This window comes from Pediculus humanus, genomic scaffold (genome assembly GCF_000006295.1).
Source record: "Pediculus humanus corporis 1103172108260 genomic scaffold, whole genome shotgun sequence".
NCBI classification, from domain to species: domain Eukaryota; kingdom Metazoa; phylum Arthropoda; class Insecta; order Psocodea; family Pediculidae; genus Pediculus; species Pediculus humanus.
In genome coordinates, this window is record NW_002987829.1 from 478,709 (window position 1) to 505,321 (window position 26,613).

Below are 26,613 nucleotides of genomic sequence, written 5' to 3' on the forward strand. Positions count from 1 at the left end.
AATTTAACAAACGACTGTGACATTAAATGAAATATAATGTGCAAGTTTTAACAAAAATCATTTTTGTTCCTGAATTTCTGAAATACCTAATACAATACAATACCTGACAATAGAATGAACTGAATTACACTATTGATGATATAAATGAATCTCAAAAAACCGAATTGATCAACTTAAAGCCTAATGATACCTGATTTTAAACCGACTTAACCATTTCATTATGAATCAATACAAAAAATTTTATTTTGAATTATTTAATTGTAACAACGATTATTAATATAATAAAGTATTTGAAATTAATAATCATAGACGAATTTATTGGGGAGGGGGGAGAAAAATAAAATCTTTACTTTGTCTGAGATCATACTAAGGTTATCAATAAGTAGGAAGCCATGTCATTAATATTAAATAAATACATTAAATACATATATAGTAAAAATGATAGTTTGAAATTCCTTTTTAAAATCGAAATCGAGTGATTTCAAGTGACTCAATGGCTTTAATTGATTATCGAAACTGATAATTACAAAATTTTTTACCCAATTTATCATAAATCATGATTAATGTTTTTAATTCAAAAAAATGGTTCAATTACATAATAAATTGCTTTGGTTTAAACACAACAATCGAAAAATTCAGATGCCACCAACAATTAGTTATTCGAAATAGATCTTTACATGAGAATGAAATTCAAATAATTTATGTTAAAATGTACATTTTAAAAATTTTAAAATTAAACATTTTAACATTTAAATGTGTAATTATAAAATAGATAAGAACATATGATCATTTGATAAGTAAAAAAAAATTATATCAATTTTTTTTTTTTTTTTGGATTCCTTAATATTAGCATGAGGTAGTACAAAGAAATATGTCAATTTTATACTCAGTAAAAAATGGCAAATAGATAAAAAGAAAAATTATAAGAAAATTCGATGAAAAAAATTTCGATAAAAATTCTAAAAAAAAACTTTGATTTAGTTCTTTTTTAAAGTTTAAGTAAGAAAAATAATTACATTTAAATCATTATAAATGACTCATATCATATTAAAAATCTCTACAGGCTTTGCCATTGTTAAAACAGGCGCTATAAAAAAAAAACCGTTACGTCTTACGTATGACTGCATTATTAGATAAGTAAAAGAAACTTACCGCGTGGAGCTGTTGGAGGCATCATCATATCCATTACTAACGCAATCTGAAGACATTATTTTTAGTAAAGGTTATAAATTACAAATAAATCTAAACCATGTACTCAAAATAATACGAAAAATAATTCACTTTCAACTGTTTTTTGCAAAAAATTCGTGTGAAATGCGTGTGTTGCAATAGTTGCGACAAAATTCCCTGTAAAAATAATTTTATTTCCCAGATAAACAGTTATGATGTTAAAGATTAGCCTGCATGTTACTCTTTCCCATAAATTTCAATTTTACTTAAATGCTTTCTGGAAAACATAAGTTTCTTGTTAGGACACCAAATAATTCCAAAAGTATTTCATGTATAAGTTAATAAATTACATTTTTTATTATGTAAAAAGCCGCAATACAAAAGAAACATGTTAAATCAAGCGGCTGTGGAAGCGTTGTATTCAGCAACTTATATAGAAAATTATCTAGATTGTGTGGAAAATCTTCCTGATGACTTGCAGCGTCATATATCTAGAGTTCGTGAATTAGATGTTACATATCAAGGTGGGTTCCATTTACGTAAAAACAAATAAGAACGACCGTGTAACTGATTTCAATAGATACAATGCAATTAAGGTTATTTCAATGAAAAATTAACTAAACAAATACAAGGTTTTTTTTTATTATTTTGTTTAAATTTTATGTCTCACCATAGGTCTATTGAAAGAAGTTGAGCAACAGCAGGAATCACTTCAAAAAGATTCTGATTCTGCTGCTAGAAAACGTAATTCATTGGTTAAAATTCAACAAGCTTTAATATTAGCCCAAGAAGTCGGAGATGAAAAACTTCAAATTATTCAACAATTACAAGATCTCATCGAAAATAAAGCTAGACAGTTAGAATTAGATTACAGAAACTTAGGTTAGTTGCAATTTACTAATACATAGTTTTATTTATGTCATATTAAATTAATTATTATTATTAAACATCAAATTAATGTTGCTCAAGTTTTATTAGTAAGGTTATTAAAGGATCTCATGATAATGATAAATTTTTATTTTTAGCTGATGTTGGTAAAGATCAAGATTTGCAAGATTCAAACAAAGACAGTAATATTACTCACAGAGATTCAGTATCATTGTCAAATAATAATAATAACAATTCTGTAGGTGAAAGACAATCAAAAAGAGCTAGGAGAACTAGAACTGATATCGGCCCTGGCAGTGATTTGCCCATAGGTTTAGAATCATTGCCATTACCTGAACCTGTAAGAATAAAATCATTTTTCAAAGTTTTTTAAAGTAGATGTGTATATTTACTTACATGAAGTTTACATTATAAACTTCAAGTTTCGAGTTCAAAAAAAAGGAAACATATTATTTTAGTATTATCTGAAATAAATTTTTTTTGGTATCAGGTAACGACTTCACAACAACAAACTTCATCATTAAATTCGAATTCTGGTAATTCTCAAAAGAAAACAGGTGCTGCAAATGCAGGTAAAAAGAAAAAGAGAAAAAGTAGACAGGGAACATTGCAACAACAACAATCTCAATCTCATCAGCATCAAAGAGACGATTCGCCAACTCATGACGATGAAATTCCAATAGATCCTGACGAACCGACATATTGTTTATGTGATCAAATATCATATGGAGAAATGATTATGTGCGACAATGATTTGTGTCCTTACGAGTGGTTTCATTTCTCATGTGTTTCGCTCGGTGTAAAACCCAAGGGTAAATGGTACTGTCCAAAATGCAGAGGAGATAGATCTAGTGTTATGAAACCAAAGGCACAATTTATGAAAGAACTCGAAAGATATAATAAAGAAAAAGAACAAAAAGAAGGTGGTAACCCATAAAATATGTTTTAATTTTGAAAAATATTTATTTGCAATAAATAATAACCGAGAAAAAAGAAAGAAAGAAAGAAATAAATTAAAAATCATGTTTTCAGTATTATTTTCAACTCGCTACAAAAAAAAAAAAAAATTTTTTTTTTGGTCAATACGATTAAACCGAATTAAAATGCATTAAACTTTCGAATGAAATTTAATTTGTAATTTTTTTAATCATGCAATTTTTTTTTTTAAAATAAAATTTTGTGTATTTTAATTTTATTTATAGACCAACATTTAAAAAACCATTCCGTTAATGAAAATGTCATAATAATTATTTTAAAAAAAAAAAAAACAAATGATAATTAAATAAATATTCAATAATATTTTGTTACGTAATAAATAATAATTATGATAATAATAATAATGGGTCGGTTATTTAAAAATGATAATAATTTGTTGAAATTATTCATTCATTCATTCATTGTTTTCTTAAATAAATACATAAATAAATAAATAAAATCCAATTATTGAAATACACTATTTTTTTTTTTTTTTTTTTTCATATATATATATATATATATTATTTGTAAATTTTGTAAATTGTCATTAAATGAAAAAGTAAATGATTTATTAATATCTCTCTCTCTCTCTCTTAAATATGATTTTAAATTTTAAATTTTATTTTAAAAATTGTTGTTTAATAAAAAAAAGGAAAAATTTAAATGTTATGATATTTAATAGAAAAAATGGAGGAAGTGTAATTTATTAAATTTAAACATTTTTTCTCAATCATTTCCTTGCATAAAATTTAAACTCTTTATAATTTTTAGACTGATAATAAATTATTTTGTATTTGAATAAATTTGTAATTAAATAAATTATTTTAATTTAACTGCCGGAAAAAAAAAAAAAAAAAAAAAAAGATTTTTATGTTAATTATATTATACATGTTTATTATGTTTTTTTTGTGTTTCTTTCAAATAAAAAAATTTTTTTTTCTTTTAAATGAACAATTATTTATTCTTTTTCCTTTCTGTTAAAAAAAAAAATTTAATTGGGGGGCCTTTCATACCTCGAAATATTTAATAAAAATAAAAATAAATAAATACATGGAGAAAATTTTTGGATTTTATTATATGAAAGCGCGGTTTAAAGGGGATTAAATAGAAACGCCCTCTCAGCGAAGCTTTTTTCTTTTCTTTTTTTTTTTTCTAGAAAATCTGCATTTTTAAAAATGGTGGCTCCAAAGTTTCTATTCAATTATTAAGTGTGATGCTTTTTTTCGGAGATTTAATTTAAAAAAACCGTTTTATTTTGTTTTATTATTATTATAAGTTTTAAAAATGTTTATCCAAAATATCATTGAATAGATTATAGCTTTTTAATATTAGTTATTATTTATATTTTTAAATGTTACATTTGACAGACAGCTTTTACATTGATGAAAAGATTTTTTTTTGTTTTTGTAACTCAACCTATTAATTATATTAGAGAGAAAAAGGGATAAAAGTAACAATTGCTACAAATTGTTTTTAACTTGTTTTTATTAATATTATTAAGTGATAATATTCAAAATAATTAATAATAATAGCATCTGATTTTTATTTATTTATATACCATCTCCACTGTTAGTTTAAAGTTAAAATTATTATCATAAAACCTTATTTATATTTTATTAAAGGATCAAGTGTATTTTGAAATAAGTGACATGTTTGTCGTTTTGTCAATAATTGTAAGTATTTGTTTAAAGATATTCTAATAATTAGTATTAGTATAATTAATATTATTAGTACATTGTTTTTATTAGTTTTTACTCCACTACATAGTATATACATATTATTATATATATAGTTTTAAAAATGATTTAATTATTGCATAATAGATTTTAAAACTGTTTTTTTTTTGTTTTTATGTTAATCTTCGATTGTCTTTGAAATAAGGTATTATACTTTCTTTACAAGAATAATTTTATTAAAATCATGATAAACTATCTATAATAGAACTTTTTCTTTATCTATCTTTTCTGTTGTTAATTTTAATAATATTTTATTAATAGGAAAGAAATAATAATAAATGCATGCAGTATGTAATAGTCTTATAGTCTATCCTATACTACTGTTGACATTTTTAAGTATCTGTTATGAACAACAGTTGTAATCTTATTTAAATCTTCATTAAAATATTAATAAATTAAATTATCGTCTACTGATTTTTAATAGAATATGATTAGTTATAATATTAAGGTGAAATAAAGATTTGTGTGCTAAAAGCACTAGCCTATACAGCAGTGTTAATACTAATTAAGAACTTTTTATTACTTTAGAGTAATTATAAATGCTCAAATTATGTATAAAAAAAAAAAAATTATTATTTTTAAAGCAATTTTTTACAACAGAACCTTATTATTATTATTATTATTTATGTTTTTTCTAGATGTGAAAAAATATTGTTAAGGAACACACAAAAGTGTCATAAAAATTCAAGATGGACGATGTCATTGTGTTTTATTAGTTAAAAGCGAATAATGTCGCACGAATAATTTTTTGTCGTAGTTGCGACAAAAAAGTAAAATAACCGTCATCGCAAGACGCTATTGTTACCGCCAGTATTATGAATAAGTTGGCGGTGCTCAAATGATTGAAAAGTTAAAGAAGCCATGGGTCAATCAGGAAATTCAATATTTCATAGATTAAAAAAAGTTGTAGTTGGAAATATTGAAAAATTATTTTATTGGTGAGTTTAAGACTTTTATTAATTATTAATTATTTATCCTCACGTCATGGTTTTTCCTTTTTTTTAACATTTACTAAATCAAAAAAAAATTCGTTTAAAAAAAAATTTTTAATTTCCGTCTTCAATTTCCACAGATTTTCAAATTAAAGTAGTTTTTAATTTAAAAATTTATTCATCACTTACAACAAATTACAATTTCGAAAACAACGATTAACAACGTTCTTTTTTTTTTTTATTCGAAATTTTTCGTTTTGTTTTTTTTTTTTTTTTTGCGCGCCAACCGTTAAATTTTTCATTATCTTAATGTGAGAAAACATAATAAGATAAATGCCTCATCAATTTTCAATTTGAAAATTAATTTTATGGTTTTTATATTAATTAACAAAAACTTTTATGTATTTAATTGATTTTTTTAATAAAACGAAAAATTGTTACTATTATTATTATTCTCAAAACATAATTTGAAAATTGTGCTGCAGTATAAAAGGGAGGATATGAGACATGAAACTATATTTTTTTTTTAATATTTTCAGGTACGGTTATACAATCGCATTACATCCATGGAAATTTCTAATCGGTTGCCTTGTATTTACGGCAATAGGAAGTTTAGGTTTACTAAGATTTAGACAAGAAAAAAATCCTATAAAATTATGGATACCACAAAATTCAGATTTTAAACGTGACACTGATTGGATAATAGAAAAATTCAAAGAAGGTTATAGAATTCAATACCTTCTTTTAACAGGACCAAACGTTCTTGAACCTCACGTCATACAAGAGGTAAAAAAAAAAAAAAATTTGAGTTTTTAATTTAAATATTAATTAAATTACATGAAGCGGTTAAGTTTCAAGGTTTTCCATGACAGGACAGTTAGCTTTCATTTTAGTTATGTTTCTAATGGTTATTATGTTCATAAAATGTCGTCAGCCATCTTTAATATCGTTAATCAATTTATTTCTTTCATCCCTATTCCCTAAATTTTGTTTTAACCCTTTCATTGTTGTTATATTGATTTGTTGTTGTTGTTGTACCAAACTTCACTGTCAGTTTTTCATTTTTTTTTTTTTTTTGAATAATTAACAATCGTTATTTTCGACAGGAAAATGTTTGTTTGTTTGTTTTTTAACTTTCATTGTTTTCATATAGTGTAAGAAAATCATTGTTATCACATTTTCTTATGTATTAATTAGACGTCATTTTTTCCAACGAATGAAAACCCGTCGTTGTTGTCGTTGTTGTTGTTGTTGTTGTTTTTTATTGTACGCTCTTTTTTTTTTTTTTTTTTACAAAGCAAGATAATTAGTATTAAAGTTCAAACTAACCGATATTTTCCATTGTATGAGTTTATTTACAAAACGATATTAGTCTTTCCCCCGCTCCCCCCCCCCCGTTACCTTCCGCCACGTTTTTATTGTTTTATCGATTACTATTATATTTTTTTGTCTTGTGTTAATTTTAACTTTAAAAAAGAAAAGAAAAACCTACCACGATAATAAAATCATTAGTCGAAGAATAGTTCAAAAGAAAAATTAATTTTATTGTTTTATTTACAGTCATCAGACATTCAAAAAAAAAAAAAATGGCGTCATATGTTTTTTTAACATAATAAAAAATTATAAAATTTTAAATATAGGCTCGAAAAAAAAAGAAATGTTAATAATGGATGTATTATGTAGTATTAATAAAAATTTATGTATGGGCTGACATAAAAAAAAAAAAAAAAAAATAATGTAAAATTGATTTGAATGTTTTTTTTTTTTTTTTGAGTCATTCAGTCAATTGAGAATGATTTAATTTTCACATGAATGATATGCCCAACGCCTACTTTTATAAAAATAAAAAAAAAATGCTTTTGTGTGTTTATATATTATCTATAATAATGATAATAATGATTAATTAATAATCAATATTTTAATAGAATATTAATATCTGTGTGTGCGTGTGAAATAATTAATTAAATTTATCGATTAGTTAAATTCATTGAAAACAAATTTGAAACATTTTGAATTTTTTATATCGTTATGCCCCCTAACCCCCCTCCCCATTTTTCGTTATTATTTAATATTTGTCTTTATATACGATGGAATTAAATTCCTACATAACACAACAAACAAACAAACAAACAAACGAAAACATTTAAAAAGTAGTAATTTAATTTAAAGCGGGTTTTTTTTTTTTTTTTTTTTTTAACTTTGACGTCATTTTAATATTAATTTCATTATTATTATTATTATTAATACTTGTTTTACTGTAAACAAATGAATAAATTGGAATTTTTTTTTTTTATTACGTTTGAGCAAATTACAATTTTTTTTTTTTTTTAAACAACATACGATCATTGTGTGTAGAAAAAGGAAAAAAAAAAGTGTCCAAGGCCATCATATTAACTGGAAAAAATGAAGTTGAATTTGATGAAAAATACGTTGGCAAAAACAAGAAAATTCAAGGATGATAATAATAATAATAATAATAATAATAATAAAAGAAATTAAAAAAAATGCTTTTTAGTATTAATAATAATAATAATTAAACACCGGAAAAGGATAAAAAAAAAAAAAAAAACAACCTTTAATTTATTGTCACACACGGTTTAAAATTATTCAACGTGGTTCATTAAGTTAAAATAATAATAATAATAATAATATGAGTATATACACACACGAGAACACTTCGTCATTGAGTTCAGAGTTCAAAGGTTAAATTTAATTAGAATTAAACATAAACATAAAAAAAAAAAAGCATGAATGTTAGTCAAACGTTTTGGATAATTTTTTTTTTTTTTTTTTTTTGTGTTTTTTTTTTTAATGATAATAATAAATAAATAAGAACGAAGGATTTGTGTATAGGATGAAAGAGTTTTTAAATAACAACCGGAAAGAGAACAAACAAACAAAAAAAATGATGATGATGATGAACGTGTCAATAAATAAAAACAAATTTAAATTGTCTTTGTGTTTTTTTGTTTCAGGTTGAAAAAGTACGGAAAAAAATAATAACAATGTCCGTTGACAATACAACATGGGAAGATGTTTGTTTCAGGTGATTTACTTTATTTATTTATTTATTTAATTATTAATCATTCGAATCGCGATTATTAATGCAAAGGTAAAAAGTTTTGTCTTTGTCTACCTGACTACCTGACTAAAAACTTGTATCTCTCGTCAATAGAACAAAAAAAAAAATTCAAGGTTATCATCGTTTGTTAACGTTAAATTAGTTAGAAAACTAAAAGGAAGAAATTATTATTATTATTATTATTATTATTATTATTATTATTATTATTATTATTATTATTATTATTATTACGTTTCCTTAACGATTATAAATAAAAAAAAAAAAAAAATTTAAAATTTTAATTATGTTAAATGCTAATTTGTCATTTTACTATATAAAGGGGACAAACAAAGTTAACTTTTTAAAAAGAGAGAGAGAGAGAGGGGGGGCACGTTATTATTATTATTATTATTGTTTATTTGTAGTTTTCCGTTTAGTCACGATCACGATTTTTCTTTTTCGTAAACATTCAAAAGAAATTTTTTTTTTTTTTAAAACCTAAAAATGTGTTCAAAATAATTTTCAAACGTAGACAAAACAAAGAATTTAAATTTCAAATTGTAAAAAATCAACCGATCGATAATTAATGTTTAGCTAATCCACCTCCCCCTCCTCCTCCTCCCCCACCACCACCACAACCACCCCCTTACCTCCTCCTCCTACTCCTGCTCCTCACAGAGATTTTTTTTTTTTAAATTTATCCCAACAAAATATTTAAAAATAATAATAATAATAATAATAATAATAATAATAATATTTTGTTTTAGGATTAAAGACAAAACAAAAACAAAATTTTAACGAAGACGACAAAGTTTTAATGAGCTTATGCGACGATTAACAAACATTGTTTGAATCCTATTAATTATTATTAAAAACAAACAAACGAACAAACAAACACGCTCGATTTCCCACTGTAATCCCATTTACCTTTTGACCTCCCCCCCTCTTTCCCTTTCCGCTTCTCTTCCCACCATCCCGAGTCTAATTTCGTTTTACGACAAGTTGTAGTAGTTTTTTTTTTTAAATAAAATAATAATAATAATAATAATTTGATAAATATTAATAAAATAAAAAAATTATGTAAATGTTTTGATTAGAGTGTAATAGAAATAGAAAAGGTTATTTACCCTTTAATTATTATTATTATTTTTTTCCTGTTTATATGTATTAGTCGATTGTTGTTGTTGTTGTTGTATGAATGTTACTGATTATGTTTACATTTATGTTTTTTTTTTGTTTTTTTTTTTTTTCTTCCAGAATTCCAGCCGTAAAATCAGATTTTTTAGGTTTTAGTAGCCTTTTCGGTAAAAGGAAAAAAAAAAGATCGTTTTTTTTTTTACCCCCAATCGAAGAAGATTCGGACTCGGGAGGCTTTCAATTCGATCCGTCCCTCATATTAGGATACACGCGATATTGTTCGATCGTCAATAACCTTCCGAAATTATGTTTAGAAGTTAATTTAGGTCAGTTGTGGAACAACGATGAAAGGATAATAAATAATTTGGATAGGGAAGATGTCGTCGAAGCACTTCACACGACGAAAATAAAGTAAATTATGTATATATATATTTTTATAAGAAGGGGGAGGGGAACACCTCCTCCCTCCCTTCCTCCGGGAATGATTTCGTTAACAAAGTCAAAATGATTGGCTACAATATATCAGTCAGTGTGTGTGTGTGTACATTGACCTAATATTTCACTTGATAAAAATTTTTTTTTTTTTAATCATCGAGGCCACAAAACGCTTACCAAAATTATTATTATTATCGCAAGAAAGAAACTTTTTCTTAATTTAAACGAGGAGAGTAGAGGAGGGGTGGAGGAGGGAGGAGGGGAGGTTTAAAACAAACATAAAAAAAATTATAGGGCAACTTTGCACGTATTTAATTCGGTCAAGAGAACTTTGTAGCTTTTTCGCGCCATTTTGTTTTACTAATTTTTTTTTTTTTTTTACCAAATTTTATGTTTTTAGTCCCGTTTACGGTCATCCGACAAGTTTTAAAGAATTATTAGGAGATGTTGTGTACGATGATAGGGGAAGAATAATCGGTGCTGGATCTTTACTTAACGTATGGATGACTCACGTGAATTATTCTGCTGTAGATATGGACGAAACGGGAAATGCTGCTGGTACAGCAGACATGGTAAGTGCCGACGTCGCCATCTTTTTTTTTTTTAAATAAATAAATAATTAAAGTTTTATAATTTTTTTTTTTTTTTTCTACAGGTAACGGGGCCTTCTCTAGCGTGGGAACATGGTTTCCTCGACGTACTTTTAAACGAATCACAAAAATATCACGATGATACCGATTTACGTTTATATTACGAAGCGGGTAGAAGTTATGGAGACATAAGTAGTGCTAGCATGTTTCAAGATGTCGGAAAATTATTCGTCGGAAGTTTATTGATGTTTTTTTTCGTACAAATTGCCTTACCGACTCGTTTTAATTGGGTCGAATTAAGAGTGAGTTTTTCCTACGATAATTCATTCGTTAAAATTATTATTATTATTATTATTATTATTATTATTATTATTATTATTATCTGCGTTTAAATTTCAGTTCGCATTAGGTTGCGTAGGATTATTATGCATAGGACTTTCATTCATTCTCGCCGTTTCCCTATGTTCCCTTTTTGGAATTTTTTACGGTCCCGTACACACTTCGCTCCCCTTTTTACTTTTGGGAATCGGAGTCGACGACATGTTTGTTATAATTTCATGTTGGAAACATTTGACAGTCGCCGAACGGAAATTACGTCACGAAGAAAAAATCGCGGTCATGTTAAGGCACGCGGGAGTATCGATAACGGTGACTTCGGTAACGGATTTAGTAGCTTTTCTAATAGGTTCACTAACGGTTAGTTTACCCTAAACCTTTTTGCGTTAAAAAAAAAAAAAAACAACCTTTTTTCTCGTTTTAATTAATTATTATTATTTTTTCAGATCCTTCCATCCCTTCATTCTTTTTGTCTTTACACAGCTGCTGGAATATTATTCATGTTTATTTTTCAAACAACAATGTTTATTGCATTTTTATGCATCGATGAAAAAAGGATTGATGGTAAAAGGAATTCTATCGTTTGGTGTTTGAAACATGAAAATTTCAGACCCCTGGAAATGGCGACGGAATCCTATCAAGCTAAAATTTTCGAATTTATTTATAAAAATTTTATATTTAAATTACCAATAAAGGTAATAACACAAACAAACAAACAAACAATAACAAATTTGTAAACAATCGTTTTAAAAAAAAATTAATCGTTTGTTGTTGTTGTTGTTGTCAGATATTAGTCATTCTAGTCACATTAAGTTTAGCTGGAATTGGAATAAAAGGAAATTTAAATTTAAAACAAAAATTTGATCCGAAATGGTTTTTACCGGAAAATTCATACCTTTTACAATTTTACAGTCAAAGGAATCATTTTTATCCAGATGTTGGAAAAGATGGAGGTTCGTCATAGGTCATAGGTCATTTTATGTTTTTTGTTTGGTGGGTGGGAGTGATGACGTAATAAATTTTCGTTTCAGCCGTTTACATAGGTAGGGTTAATTATTCGGAAGAAATGAGTAAAATCCACGAATTATCATTGAAAATGAAAAATGAAAGTCAAATAATAAAAAATATCGACACGTGGACGACGAGTTTTATTAAATATACCAAAAAGGGATTACACGTGGACGTATTAAATGAAAAAATATCGGATGAAAAATTTAAAGAATATTTATCGAAATTTTTATGGAGCGCAAACGGTGCGAGATATCAGAAAAATTTCAGGTTCGATAAGGAATTGATTTGCGGCGAACCGACACCTAACATAACGGTAAATATTTTTTTTTTTTTTTTTTAAATTTGTACCTGTTATCGTTCCATAATTTAGAAAAAATTTTCCAGATCTCTTCGATTGATTTTATATTTAAAAAATTTAGCGGATCCGAAGAATATATACCGGCGATGAATAAATTAAAAAAAATTGTCAAAGACGCTAACATAACTTCCGGTGATGGATTTTCAACGGTTTGGTCAAAAGTTTTTGCAAGTTGGGTAACGGATGAGGTAAATTCTACGAAAGGTTAATGAAAATCTCCCACGAGGAAATCCTCTAAAAATTTTCTTTTTCAGGTTATCGATCGGGAAATGTATAGAAATTTAGGTATGGCACTTTGTTGCATAATGATATGTAACGGGATACTAATTGTCGACGTACAAATATGTTGGTGGATATTTATATGCGTACTTTTAACATTGGTAAGAATTTTCTTTCCTTGGAAAATTTTAATTACGTTGAGGGAAAAATTTTAAAGGTTTTCCAAATTTTTTAAGGTTGACGTTTCCGGTTTTGTTTATTATTGGGGTTTATACATAGACGTTGCATCGTGTATAGCACTAGTTTTAGCCGTTGGTTTATGCGTCGATTATGCCGCACACGTCGGCCATATTTTTCTCACTTTCCACGGATCTCGAGAGGAAAGAGCTTTGAAAACAATTAAATATATAGGTACGGCAACGGCAAATGGAGCTTTTTCGACACTCCTCGCCGTTGCACTTTTAGGAAGTTCCGACGCTTACGTATTTCAAACGTTTTTTAAGGTAATGCCGTCCGTCCGTCTCCCCAAAAAAATTGTCTCCCGATTTTTTCTCAATTAATTTGTTTGTTTGTTTGTTTCAGATATTTTTCCTCGTGACCGTTTTCGGTTTATTTCACGGTATTGTTTTTTTACCGATAGTTTTAAGTTTGATCGGACCTGAACCTTACAATCATCATTCGAATGATGATATTTCAAAAGTTGTCAAATCTTCACCACCGCTCCCTCTTCCTCCTTCAACTGTCACGATAAGAAAAGATAATGGAAACGAATCATCCGACGATGTTAAAACATTAAAAAATTTATTACAAGCAGACGATAATAATTTATAAAATTTTAATATTAAACCCTTTTCACTCTATGAAATCGTGTTATGTATATCTAAGGTACATACGATCGGGGAGTTGGGAAGAGGGGGGGGGAAAGGGGAAATTATTAAATTTGATATTTAATTAAATATCGCCCCCATATTAGTTTTTTTTTTTTTTTTTTTTTAAACCATGACAATTAGTTACTTTTTAGTTTTTTTTTTTTTTTTTTAAACAAACAAAAATAAATAAATTTTTTTATAATTTGAGACTGAATTTACCAAAGGTTACTTAAAAAAAAAAAAAAAAAAAAGTGGAGCTGTGATTGATTGATTGATTGATTGATTGATTTATCGATATCGATCGATTGATTTTTAAAGTTGATTTTAAAAAAAAATATTATCGGTTATTTTATTTTTAAAAAAAAAAAAGTTTATATGTAGGACCGGTTAGAATATTCTTATCGTCTAGGATACCGTGTATGACTGAATGAATGAATGAATAAATGAATGAATGAATTAAGTAAAAGAAAAAAAATAATGATAATAATAGTATTTACTCACTCTTTCGATATCAATACAAACACGTAAATAGCGCTCAAAAATTATATTAGTCTGTAGTAAAATTATTATTATTATTATTATTATTATTATTATTATTAATTGTTAAGTTTATAAAAAATTTGTAATAAATTTATTTAAATGTTATATGTACATAAATAAATAAATAAAAGAAAATAAATTTTTATTTTATCTTGTTATCATTACGAATATTTTTTTTTTTATGATTAATTTAAAATCCTTTCTAACATTTACCCCCTCCACCCCTCCCCGCATCCCCTAACTCGTCTCGCCCAACCACCCCCCCGAAAAAAAAACGTTACTTATCGAAGGTCTCGAGTATAAAATAAATTATTAATTACGTAATTTTTTTTTTATTTTTTTTTATTAAATGTTAAACGTTTTTTTTTAACGGTTGTTGTTGTTGTTTTTGTTGTGGTTGTTATTGTTGTTGTTGTTGCTGTTGTTGTTGCTGTTGCTGTTGTTTTTGCAATAAGATGATAATATAGAATAACGACAGATTTGTTTAAAAAAAATTAAAAATTATAGTTCAGATACTTAAAACTTAAAATCGAATTAAATTTTTCATCCGTCCGTCCGTCCTTCACCTACCAACCAACCTACCCATCAATGATACCAACACGAACAAAAAAAAAAGAAAGTATTAATAATAATAATGATGATTATACACGTATATTAACTAAATAATTTTTTTATTCGTTTAGTTTAAACATCGTTTCGTACGGTTAGAGATCGTTTTTGTTATTTTTTTTGTACGGAAAAAGTTTTCTATTAATATTTGTTTATCCGCCATTTTCTTTTTTTGCTTTCTTTGTACTTCCTGTTTGTATTTCCCATTATTATTATTATTATTTCGGTATTCGGTAAAAGAGAGTTAAAAAAAAAATTACATGAGAAAAATCAATTTTTTTTGGAAAATGGAAAATGAGAGAGAGAGAGAGAACATGTTGTTGATCTTTTGAATGGGAAAAAAAAAAAAAAAAAAAAAATTAAAAACCTTTTTATGGGAGGGGCACAGCGCATGCCTCTATATTATTGTATGGATTTTCCATCAGATGGAAATTTAGTTTTGACAAGCGCTACCCCCGGCGGCGCATTACAAACATTTTTTTAATATTTTTTTTTAATTTAATTTAATAATAATAATAAAATAATAATCAGTAAGTTATTTATTTATTTATTTATTTCGTTCATGTGACGTTTCGCGTTTTAAATAAATAATTATTATTATTATTATTTTTTGGTTTTGCTTCCTCGTAGATTTTGATACGGTCGTTAAGGAGGTAAGGATTTAATGTGTGAAAAAATTTTCCCTTTTTCCCTTTTTCCCTATTTTCCTTTTTTTTGTAGAAAAATGTTTAGTTTTTTTTTTTTGTTGTAACGGATATGTTTTATTATTTAAATGTTTTTTTTAAATAATTGTTTAAATTTTTTTTTTTTAAATCGTTTGATCGAATCAAGGATCGGTTAAAAAAAATTCAGGTGTGTTTTGTTTTATGGAAAAAAAAATTTACAAAAGGGGGACCCTTAATTTTATATTTAAAAAAAACGTTAAAAATTTATTTTTCGTTCTTTTTATCGTTTTTATATACATCACGAAACGATTATTACTTAAATTATTTCCCCCCGCCCCCCACCGTTATTCGAATTCTTTTTAATTCATAGAGATAGAAAATATTTTTATTGTTATTTTTTTTCCGATTTATTTTTATTATATTTTATTTATAAATAAAACAATAAAATAATCTCGTATCAGTAATATGTTTCGATAATAATAATAAATCAAATCCGTTTGATTGATTAGTAAATAATTTAAAAAAAAAAAAAAATTTTTTCTCTATCTCATCTCCATATATTAATAAACCGTTTTTTTCTCTTATTAGACAACAGATTACATGATGACGTCATTTAATTCCAATTTTAAAATTTTTAAAGGAAATTTTTTTTTCAAAAGTTGGCACTACTTAAAATTCGTTAGAATGTATGAAAGTGTTAAAAAAAAAATGCAGATTAAAATTTTCGTGCGATAATTTTTTTTTTTAATTTCGTTTTGCGTTGTCGCGTTTTTCGTTTTTTTTTTGTAATTAATCACGATAATTTATTTATTAATTGTTCTTTTTTTTATTTTTAAAAAGAAAAATGTCGGTGATTTATTGTTGCGAGAGGAAAAAAAAATGAAAATTTTTAAATATTTCATTTGAATTTTTGTGAATGTTATTATGTGACGCCATGAATTCAAAACGTAAATTTTTATTTAAAAAATTCGTTATTTTATAAGTGTAATTTATATTTTCGACGAATACGTAATTAATAATAATAATAAGTATAGATATGATTTCTGAATCGAATATTATTAATTAAATTTAACGTTTTTCAAATCGTGTATGAGTAGTTATTCATTTTCAATATGTCGGACGATGAGAGTGAGTATATCAATATATATATATTTCAACGTGTATTAGAAAATTTATCGTTAATTATAAATGTCGACGGTTATCAGTAAGTAGAACGCGTTTGTTTTTCATAATAATTTTTAATTTTAATAAATAATAACACTCGATGCTAATGCAAATGCTAAAAAAAAAATGCTGACTCTTATTTTTTTTATAAAACAACCTAATCGCCTCTGGATTTTTATTTACAACGACCGTTGTGACATTTTTTTTTTCTTTTTTTCTTTTTCGATTTCGTTTTTTAAACGGTAAATGACGATAATAATCGTACGAATCATCATTATTATTTTGCGATTATTAAAAGTGAAAAGTTTTGTTAATACGAACTCCGTTTCATTATATCATCATTATCGTTTCTTATGGGGGAAAACGAAAAAAACCGTTAAAAATTTTTTTTTTTTGAATTCATTCGATTCCAACAAATTTTTTTAATTTGATTTTTTATTTAGTGCTCAAAATTATTAAATCGCGTGTGTGTGTTATTAATATATATATGTACATCAAAATTAATTTTTTGTTTGGTTGTTGTATTAATTATTTACATTATTATTATTATTCGTTTACCCCCCCCCCCCATCTCCCCCCATCGAGTAATTATATCTTAGATAAATGTTATAATTAATATAAGAGATTAAATTTGTGTTAATTGGTATCGGAGTTGATTTTGTTTAAACAATTTTTTTTGTTTATAAATATTTTGTAAGATTTTAAAAGTTAATATTGTAAAAAAAAAAGGTACCCGTAAAAGGTCAAGGTACGTGTAGTTTTTCTTAATAATAATAATAATAATAAATGTGCAAAGTAAAAGGTTTATTTTTATGTAATAATAATGGAATTTTTTTTTTATTTCATAATTTTTAATTATCTTATTGTCATCAATCTTCAGAAAGGTTTATTTATAATAATTAATATTTGTGTGTGTCCCCCTCCTTCTCCCTTCCTCCCCCCGTAGGTATCCAAGACAAATATGTAACATAGGTCAGTGAAATCAAATACCTGAGGGGGGGTAGTAGTAATTGATCGATACCATGACCTCAAAATTTTTCCTTTTTTTTTTAAATCATCATCATTATTTCACTTTTAAATTCTTGTTAACCTTGTAATTTTTTTCTGCTAATATTTAAACAATTTTCCTATCATTACCAGAGGGATAAATTGAATGATAATAATGATAAAATAAATTCCAGCATCATCTCTGTACCACACACACACACACACCAGAAAAAATTGAAATATGATTTCTTAATGAGATTAAAATAAGAAAAAGTAGCAAAAAAAAAAAAAATTATTGATAACGATGATCATTATCATCACTTTTAACAAAAAAAAATTTGATAAAAAAAAGAAGTCATCATTATTATTATTATTAAATCAGAGATTTTAAATTTAAATATTAAATTACTCTTTGTGATAAGATTTTGCTGTTGGTGGTGGTGGTGGTAGTGATAGTAAAAGATATTTTGTATTTCCGGTGTTTAAATTGTATCCCCCCATCAGTAGTACAAAGTTTATAAATTATGTAAGATTGTAATATAAAACCGTAATTAAATACAGGAGGTGGTGGTATTTTTCTCACTTAGGAGTCCCCCTCCCTCACCTCCCCCACGACATTTTATTAAATAGAAAAACAAGGACGAGAGTACTGATAACGCGGAGTATTGATATACAAGATATGTTTTTTTTTTACATTAAAGATAATAATAATAATAGTAATAAGATTTAAAGTGTTGTTTGATCGTGTGTATAAAATGTTATAATCGTCGTTTGTTAATAAATTGAAATTTTTTTTTTTTTTAGGAAAACCTGGAGTAGTAGGAGGTACTCCTTATAATCGGGAGGAGGTCGTCCGCCAACTCCCACATGTCGCTCCGACGAAGAATTTTCTATCTTTTAATAATCGTCGGATTTTTATTTGTTATTGTTAATATACATCAAAGAGCAATATGGGTACAACAAACGTTTCGTACGGAATCACGTGGTATCATACCAGGTATGAAAATATCATCGTCGGAGCGATCTGGACAAAAAATATCAACGGCAACAAACAGCAATCATGCCAACAACAGGAAAGATGTAGAAAATGAAATTGAAAATGATGATGAAATTGAAAATGGTGGATCGTTAATACAGGTAACAACAAAAAAAAAAAATTTTTTTTCGGGTTGGGAATAAGGGCAATCACTCCCTTTTTATTACCGCCTCCACCCCCACGCCCCCCCCATTAATGGACTGTTAAATTTTTTAATTGTAATGAATTTTATCACGAGGTCGTAGAAAAAAAGGGAAGATGAGAGATACAAATTTTTCAAACCCTTTTGTAAATAAATTTTGATATTTAATGGATAAACTGGACTTTATCCAGATATTTTCTCCGGGAGCCCCACTCCCCCCCCATTCTACCCCCCATCCCCTTATTCTTATACATTATTTTATTACTTTCATATTTTTTTTAGTTTTTTTTTATAAATTTCCTGTGCAGACTTTTTGGCTGTAAAACTTTTTCCTTTTTCGGAGGTTAGGGAGGGGAGGTGGGGGGGAGAATGAGGAGGAGGATTTGTATTGTGTATTATTATTATTATTATTATTTCTTTCATTTGAAAATTTTTTTAACGATGTCACGATTATTACAGAAACCTAAATTTTTTTTTTCCACAACGCAAAAGGTTAATTCGATTGTGTAAGAAAGAGAAAGAAAATTTTTTTACATGTCATCGTTTAAAAACAGCAACGATTTCCTTATTATTATTATTATCATCATTATTATTATTATTTTGAAATATAAACATTTTTAAAAAAGAAAAAAACTAAACCGGAAATGATCGTCGTGAAATTGATAATTAATTAACACGTACAATCAAAATTCGTTTATATACTCATTTTGAATGTTAAATTTTTTGTTGTTCCGGTTGTTTTCGATTCTAATTCCACGTCAATAATATTAAATACTTATTAATTTTTTTTAGAGTTTCGATATATCGTTCGATTTATTTATTTTACCCTGTGGTGATGGTGGTGGTGATTTTTTTTTATTACGATTTTCTATTCATTTTAAATGTCGTCGTAAATAGTAAAATGGCGCCATAAAAAAAAAATTATGTATTTTTTTGTTGATATTGTTTATATTGAAAATGAAAGGTCAGTCACCGATTGCAACAACAACAACAACAACAACCACACTCTTCGACATTTACAACAAATCGTGTATACGTAAATGCTAAATTCGTTTTGCCATTTTTTTTTTTTTTTGGTGTTTTCCTTAATTCGCCGCCATTTTTCTTTTTTGGACTTACTCTCACTCGATCTTGAAAGTAAAAATGCCATAGGGTTAGTCATACAAATTATCTTATATGAGTAATTGAAAAAAATTTTTTTTTTTTTCTATGTTGGCTTCCTGATTTTTAAAAAAATAAATTATTTGCCCTTTTGCCTAAATTTGTTTGGTGAAAATAATTTTTTTTTTGCCCTTATTTGTATTTCTTCCTACCACTATTTGTTTTCCCACCTCGTAAAAGTTAATTTACGTTTGTTATTATTATTATTATTATTTTTTCCAGGTATTAAAAACAAATAATTCCGCGTTGATAAACGATAACGAAAGACCGTGGTTTTTCAACGGTGGAACACGAAGACCGTTACCGACTCGTGTCAATAGAAAAACGGGTAGAAAATTAGCAAAATTATGGCCGCACGAAGATTGGGGAGACGATAGAATAATAAATCAATTGATGTTCGTACCCCCGCCGTCGCCACCACCACGGCCCGTGGAAAAAAAACCGGAAAAATTAAAAAAAATTTTATTTTATTTCGGTCTCGGATCCTGGAATTTAAAACCTGGAAGAGACATTTTTATCGAATCGAAATGTCCCGTGGACACGTGTACCGTGACAGCAAGTCAATCCGAAGCACAAAATGCCGATGCTATTTTATTTAAGGATCGATTCGTACATCCCGGACACATACGTCACTCCAGACAGGTATTATACGATCGCGTTCTTCCCCCCCCTTCCCCCCGTAAAAAATTGTACGAGGTTAGTTTTTTATTTTACAGGTGTGGATATTGTATTTTTTGGAATGTCCCTATCACACGCAACATATCAAATTTAACGATGTTATCAATTGGACGGCAACGTATAGACGCGACAGCGATATAGTGGCACCTTACGAACGTTGGGTTTACTACGATCCTAAAACGAAACAGAAAACTATACCTGATAAAAATTACGCGGCAAACAAAACAAAAACCGTTGCATGGTTCGTATCGAATTGCGCGGCAAGAAACAACAGACTTCAATATGCCAACGAATTGAAAAAATACATCGGGGTGGACATATATGGGGCATGCGGTAGTAAAAAATGTCCGAGATTTCCAGTCGATTCCAAAGAAATGTGTTTTCAAATGCTGGACAAAGATTATAAATTTTATCTCGCATTTGAAAATTCAAATTGTCGTGATTACATAACGGAAAAATTATTCGTTAACGGATTGGGGTGAGTATATATTATCATCATCATTATCATTATCATCATAGACGTTAACGCTGTTGTCCTTTTTGTCATCAGGAGAGACGTACTGCCCATAGTCATGGGTGCACATCCGGAAGATTATGCTAAAAGCGCACCGGAACATTCATACATACACGTTGACGATTTCGAATCACCCAAAGCTCTTGCTAATTATTTACACGCACTGGATAAAAATGACGATTTGTACAATTCCTACTTTTTATGGAAAGGTACTGGAGAATTTATAAACACTTATTTTTTCTGCAGACTTTGTGCCATGTTACACGATAATTATCCAGCGAAAAGTTACAAAGATATTAACGAATGGTGGAGAGGGCCTGGAGTTTGCACGCAACGGTCTTGGCGCGAATCGTAAATTTTCTCTGTTTTTCCTCCCCCCTCCCCTCCCCGCCCCCCCGTGTGTGGCATATAAAAAAAAAATCGATTTTTGTCACGGTGCCCTCGTTTCGATATGTAAACAAACAAACTAAAATCAATCAATCAATCAATCAATCGTTGATACGATTTTTTAATAAAATTTAAATGAGGAAGAATGGTTCGATCGTGCGAACCCACGTGTACTCTTGGAATGAAATAAGGTACGATGATACGTGCACGGCACGTGCGTGAAATAAATAAACCAAAATTTTTCTCTCTAGTCAAATGACAAACGAATATTTAAAAATTTGCGCGCGACTTTTTTTTTTTATTAATTAGGTCTTCCATTTTTTTATTTTTCCTTTTTCCTCTTATTTATTTAATTATTATTATTATTTTAAACTTAATTAATTAATTTTTTTTTTTTTGTAAAATTTATTTATCGTTATTATTATTATTATTATTATTATTTAAAAAAAAATTGTTGTAATAATGAAAACAACGTTAAAGGCCTAATTAAGGTTTATTATTAATAAAAAAATTATATATAAATGTATACAAACGGTTACGATTTATTTATTTAATTTTCAATTATTCATCTCCTTAATATCCTCCATTACGAAAACAACAATCGTTTGCCACGTGACGTCATAAACCCGTGACGTAAATTCAATAATAATGATAATTATAAATCCAAATTTTCGTTTGATTTAAACGGCTATCGCGGCAATAATTTCAAGACACTTTGACGAATGCCCGATTCGGGAATAATACGGGAATATTCGGGAACTCTTACATTAAACAAATATCGTGGGAGAGAGAGAGAGAGAGAGAGAGAGAGAGAGAGAGAGAGAGAGAGAGAGAGAGAGAGATAGGAAAAGAAAAAGAGAAAGAAACTCAATCAATCATTTTTTTCTTATAATTTTATTCATTTATATATATATATATATATATATATATATATATATATATATATATATATATATATATATATACGAAACCGCCATTGGAGTGATAAAAAAGCGGATAAACTAATTTACACAAAAAACAATTTATTTATTTATTTATTTATTTATGTATTAATTATTATTATTATTAACACGGGGAATTATTAAAATTCTACAACAATTTATTTATTTATTTATTTTTAATTCATTCGAAAACGAAATAAACCTAATAAAATACAAAATTATAAATCCAATAATCAAATAAAGAAAATTTATGATCGAATCGATTACCAATTGTCTTCCAGCGCCATTTTTTTTTCCCCATTTCCGCCGAAAAATCGTTTTCCCCTCCTCCCCTCCCCTCCTCCCCTCATCTTCAATCATCGATACATATATATATAAATATATTTGCACATTTTAAAAAAAAAAGGAAAACGGAAAATGATCGTCTTTATCAATTATATACTTATTTATCAATCAATCTTCGACTAATAAGTGCTAAAAAAAAATGATAATAATAATGATAATCATAATGATAATAATCATAATGATAATAATTTCACGAGTTTATATTGATAAATTTAAAACGAGGGGGAAAAAAAAAATGTATATACAAAAAGCTTTTTTTTTTTCAATTTGACAAATATTATTTATTATTATTATTATTATTATTATTATTATTATTATTATTATTATTATTATTACTCAATAAAATTTTATTTATTTATTTATTTATTTATCCAAGCAACTACATAAATATATTTATATATATTTTTTTGTTTTTATTCCATTGAAAATATACTTTTTTTTAAATTTAAATGATAAGCTTCGTGATATAAACGTCATCGTCACCGCACACGTCACCGTATACGTCATCGTATATACGTCGAGAAAATTATGACGTAAGAGAGAGAGGAAAAAAAAAAAAAACAATCGATGCGAGAGAAAACAAAAAAAAACGAACGAGAACAATAAAATTTTTCCGAACGGGGGCGGCGGGTGCTGCGAGGGGCGTGGAAGGGGAAAAGAGGAGGAGGAGAAGGGGGAGGAGCGTGACGTAACGATACGAAAATCGAGTGTAAATAAATTTTCGGCGAGGAAAAAAAAAAAATTTTTTTTTTTTTATTTTTTCACCGACCGATCGATCGATGATGATGATGATGATGAAAATTCAAAATCGACTGTTTATTATTATTATTATTATTACGATGATCGTATTCGCGATGACGAAGGCGTCCATTTTAAAAATAATAAATAATAATAATAATGATAATGATAATAATATTTAATTACATTTTATGAGTACGTTTTTCCCCCCCCCTCCCCCGTCGGTGGCCAGCCACCAAAAAAAAAATTAAAAAAAAAACCCGAGGAGATAAATTTTTCTGTTTAATCAATCACATTTTAACATCTTTCATCGGGATATTTCAGACATCAATAAGAACACGCGCACTCACACGCACACGCACACGCACACGCACACGCACACATATATATAATAATAATGATAGTGATAATAATGATAAATTTCATTCGAATTCAAAAAAACTTGAAAACCTGAAAACCAAAACCGTACCGTACACAAACCTAATAAAATCATTATTATTTCTCAAACCTGTAACGCATAAAAACAAAAAAAAAAAACCAACCATTTCCTTTTCTCCTGACACGTTCAAACGTAAAAAAACTAATGGAATGAGATTCGCAACCATGTTTTCAAAAAAAAAAAAAAAAAAAAGAAAAGAAAACCTTATGATGAACTGGATTATTGACGTTTTTTTTTTTTACTCTCTAATTATTTTTATTATTATTATTATTATTATTATTATTATTATTGTCACCGTGATCATCATCATCATTATTACAATTATTACTATTATTACTATTACTATTATAATAAAACAAGCATTCGAGTACGGGTGAGATCATCATCATCATCATCATCATCATCATTTCTCCCCTCTTCCCCCCCGTATCGATTTAATTAATAATAACAGCATTAATTAGAAAATATCCATTTCGTAATTAAATTTTTTTAAATTTTCCGCTACAAATAATAATAATAATAATAATAATTATAATAATAATAATAATAATAATTATGTATATATATAATTACGAAGGAATGATTACATACGAATAATAATAATAATAATAATTAAAATAAACGAAAAGACGACGTTCAATACAAAAAATATTGATGACGTCTAATAACCAATAATAATAATAATAGTAATAATAATGATAATATTAATAATAATAATAATAATAATAAATGCTTCTCGCCGTTCTATAGTGAAATCGGAAAATTTTAAATATATATATATATATATATATATATATATATGTATATATAAAAAAAACAAAATTAAAAAAAAAAAAAAATAATAACAATAAAAAAAAAAAAAAAGAAAAACATATAAAAAGTTTTGTTTTTGTTTTGTTTTGTTTTTCCAGCCCCCCAACCCCTCCCTCCCTCCCTCCCCGGCAACCATTTTGTGTGTGTTTTTTTTTTGTAGATTCGACGACAAAATTTTATCGGAGGAACATGATACAGATGCCATTTTTTTAAATCCCTCCGGCGGGTCCGGAGGCTGCAAATGGATGATGATTGATGGTCGACGTTTGGCTCGTTACCGACGATTTCGTCGCATTCATTCATTCATTCATTTTTTTTTTTTTTTTTTTTTTTATTCCCGCGTTCTATGAGATTCGTAGTCGTAGTCGTCGTCGCGTTCAAGGCAGATTAATATACTCTACTTTCTCCTCCTTCTCCTCCTCCTCCTCCTTTACGACACAGAGAGAAAGAGAGAGAGAGAGATTTGAAAAAAAAAAAAAAAAAAAAAAAACGCTAAGCTATTTAATTGAGGATAATAAACATTTCTCTATACAGTTAATTTATCTGAAAGAAAAGAAGAAAAAGAAAAAAAAAAAAAAAATGAATGTTTCCGGTTATTTTTTACTTCCGCGGCGACGTCGTCGTCGTCGTCGTCGTCGACCATGAGATATACGAGGGCAGTAGATTAGTTATATATGTGTAAATTTTTTTCACTTACCGATGACTATCGTCTCTTCTTTACATTAGGGCACCGAAAGGATCCAATTGTTGAGTCGAAGGTTGCGTGACGGGTACACCTCCTCCGGTCATCATGTTACCTCCTCCTGCGGGACGAACCTGAGGAATGCTTCCCGGCACGCCCTATTATTAAATAAAAAAAATTCACCGTTGTGATAATAATAATAATAATCGTGGCGGTGGTGGGGGTCGCAAAAATAAAAGATAACAGATATATTGTTTAATCGCGGGATAAGCGGGATGCGGGCGTTTCTTTTCTTTTTTTTTTGGGGGGGGGGTGGGTGGAAGGGGGATTGTTTTGAAAACACTTACCTGAGCGAACGGGTGAAATGTGGAAGAGATGAGTACGGCTGGTTTGGCCATGCTTTGACCCTGAAACGACATTCACACTCATGCTGTGCGAGTCAATATTTTATATTAGAAAACCGTCATCTCAATAAACAACGGTAATTATCATCATCATCATCATCATCAACGAATGATTCGTGCAAAACAAAAGGTATAAAAACTAAAATTTTAAAAGCTATTACAAAAAAAACCCTAAAATCGAGCCGAAGGTTTCTTTTTTTGTTTTTTTTTTTTTTTGAATTAAAGGCGAGAATTGCGTCTCTTTCTCTCGTAATCATCAAATGCCAAGTTTCCCCGAAATCTCCCCCCCCCAACTTTTCTCTCACTTCATCCTTATTCAAAGACCAAATAGATTCAAATATTATTAAAAAAAAAAAAACGTGGCATTTGTTGACAACGAGTTAAAGATCGCAATTGTAAATATTGTAAAATGAATCTGCAAAAGAAAATAAAAAAGTTAAAATGGCGGTTCACATGCAAATTAAAAAAGAGTAAAGAAAAGTTAAGTAAGGAAATAAAAAAAAAAAAAAAAAAAAATTGCCATGCTGCTCGAAAGTGGGGGAAAGTGAGGGTGGAGGGGGGGAGAAAACTGTTAGCAATTTCTTCGTTTTGAAACAAAAAAACAAATAATGTTAATTGTAAATGCGACCTGGTTTTTTTTTTTTTTTACGG

At 27.5% G+C, this 26,613-nt stretch overlaps 3 protein-coding genes across 3 annotated transcripts; all 3 read left to right on the forward strand.

The window, feature by feature from the left end:
• Positions 1-1,558: 1,558 nt before the first annotated feature.
• Phum_PHUM491840 (uncharacterized protein) lies at positions 1,559-2,995 on the forward strand (the record flags this gene model as incomplete). Its single annotated transcript, XM_002430568.1, has 4 exons — positions 1,559-1,694; positions 1,846-2,052; positions 2,196-2,398; positions 2,549-2,995. The coding sequence occupies 4 exons, from the start codon at positions 1,559-1,561 to the stop codon at positions 2,993-2,995; spliced, it is 993 nt and encodes a 330-aa protein (XP_002430613.1).
• A 6,977-nt stretch (positions 2,996-9,972) lies between these two features.
• Positions 9,973-14,249, forward strand: Phum_PHUM491850 (uncharacterized protein; the record flags this gene model as incomplete). The annotated part of the gene is made up of 13 exons (XM_002430569.1): positions 9,973-9,986; positions 10,020-10,310; positions 10,735-10,906; positions 10,990-11,226; positions 11,324-11,620; positions 11,707-11,955; positions 12,048-12,213; positions 12,292-12,584; positions 12,656-12,817; positions 12,884-13,009; positions 13,085-13,351; positions 13,431-13,631; positions 14,208-14,249. The coding sequence occupies 13 exons, from the start codon at positions 9,973-9,975 to the stop codon at positions 14,247-14,249; spliced, it is 2,517 nt and encodes an 838-aa protein (XP_002430614.1).
• A 4,300-nt stretch (positions 14,250-18,549) lies between these two features.
• On the forward strand, positions 18,550-21,568 carry Phum_PHUM491860 (glycoprotein 3-alpha-L-fucosyltransferase A, putative; the record flags this gene model as incomplete). The annotated part of the gene is made up of 4 exons (XM_002430570.1): positions 18,550-18,819; positions 20,244-20,663; positions 20,738-21,177; positions 21,250-21,568. 4 exons carry the CDS (start codon positions 18,550-18,552, stop codon positions 21,566-21,568), a joined length of 1,449 nt encoding a protein of 482 aa, XP_002430615.1.
• Between the last annotated feature and the right edge of the window lie 5,045 nt (positions 21,569-26,613).